The 1,746-nt window shown below is 40.8% G+C and overlaps 1 protein-coding gene across 1 annotated transcript in view; it reads left to right on the top strand.

Annotated features, from left to right (window-relative positions):
• Window positions 1–1,746, top strand: part of zgc:153615 (schwannomin-interacting protein 1) — a gene marked incomplete in the record, with an annotated part of 9,038 nt that overhangs the window by 5,400 nt on the left and 1,892 nt on the right. The window contains 2 exon segments of the mRNA XM_014031717.1: window positions 1,044–1,161; window positions 1,288–1,494. Coding sequence (XP_013887171.1) covers window positions 1,044–1,161; window positions 1,288–1,494 — 325 coding nt within the window.

Raw genomic sequence — 1,746 nt, forward strand, 5'->3', positions numbered from 1 at the left:
GTAATGGATATGCTCTGTATAAGGGTTGGGGGTTTTGATACAAACACATGTACGCGTGCATCAGAAACAAGAACCTCCTTCGCTTATTAGAACTGCTTGGTCAGCCCTGGTCGTTGACCTAAAATAACTCTCTGGCTTCCAAGAGTCCTTTTTTATGAATGCTTGTCTTTTACCTTCCTCCTTAGTCACTGCTGTACTTTGAGGAAGCAAAGCTCAAATGAAGAAGTGATGCTTGATGAAATTCAAAAGTGGAGATCATGAGTCATGTGACCTCCACTAAATGTTTAGGTCCACTTTCTGGGGTTTAGCTTTGAATGGAAATTCCACCACCACCATGGCCCCGTTGTGGGACGAATAACTGATTGTTCTCATCCAGCCTACTTTGTATTTTTTCTTCAGTGGGGTTATTATGTGGATTGGAATGAATGCCTGGGAAGGCTGTGGTTAAGTGTGTGAATGGTCTAAATTTAAGTAAATTGTTTTATATTTATTAATACTTTCAATTTTGCTTTTACTTTATTCCTATTTCCCACCACAGTTTGTGATAATACTGACATAAACACACTTAATGGTTAAAAGCAATCATCCAAGGGCAACTGTTAGGACATTTTAACCTTGTTGCATAAGATCCAAATGTTTTTTTTACTTCTTTATCTTGAGCTCAAGTGCAATCTTATTATGTTTAAACAGAATGTTTCCAATTCCAAACAGTTTTAGCTCCCATGTGTCAGCATTTATGATGATAAAGTACCAATTTTAATGTAACAAWAATGTTATTTGCATTTAAAGTTTTGTAAATGCTTAAACAAATTGTCTAAAGATTTGCTTGCCTCTCRGCCTCTCAGTGCTTCATTACTGCACATTTTATCAAAGATACATATTATTCATGTTTTGGGCCATGTTAACAGCTAAATCCCCAAGTAGTTGTGACTTTACATTGAGTTTAAGTGTCAAAATAAAGAACACACCACAGAAAAACATAAATATTTTCACTAAATATAGTTTCATGTTCACTAAAAAACATTTTTGTTTTTCCCTCTCAGACGGCAAAGCGGAGTGAACCTCCAGGTGTGTTTTGTTAACGACAGCAGCAGTGACAAAGACAGTGATGCAGAGGACAGCAGGACAGAGACCAGTTTGGACACACCGCTGTCTCCTGTGGTATGAACCTACAGAAACTATGTGGCTTCTCTGTCGTGTCAAACTGCTTTTATGTGTCATAACCACATGCGAAAAACCACACAGGCTGTTGCAACATGACACAAGTCATCTTTACTCCTTCCACAGAGCAAGCAGAGCTCATCGTTGTCGGACCGGGACACTGCAGAGGAGGACTCGGATCTGTTGGATGACTGCAGCGGGTTTTGGAGGGTGCAGCGGAGGCTGCAGGAGGAGGCCCGGGTGGCGCTGGCTCTGGCTCAACCCATGGCCCGCATGCAGGTGGAGGTGGAGAGGCAAATTCAGCTGCACAAACGTTCTCCTGTGGCTGACCTGGTTAGTCAAAAAGAAAGGAGAAAGTTGATTTAAATGAAGCACGTACGTAGTTTTTTTTCATGTAAAATGCAATGTGAGGTGAGGGGAAAGAAAGACAACCAAAGATCTGTTCCAAATTGAGAGAGGAAATAAAGTGCATTTACTGTAAACACAACAAAAGCAACATAAGGGACTTGCAGAGCCACAATAAAAGGTCAATAGTGTGACGTGTGTGTGTGTGTGTGTGTGTGTGTGTGTGTGTGTGTGTGTGTG

The sequence above is a fragment of the Austrofundulus limnaeus genome, unplaced genomic scaffold (assembly GCF_001266775.1).
Source record: "Austrofundulus limnaeus strain Quisiro unplaced genomic scaffold, Austrofundulus_limnaeus-1.0 Scaffold6, whole genome shotgun sequence".
Classification (NCBI taxonomy): domain Eukaryota; kingdom Metazoa; phylum Chordata; class Actinopteri; order Cyprinodontiformes; family Rivulidae; genus Austrofundulus; species Austrofundulus limnaeus.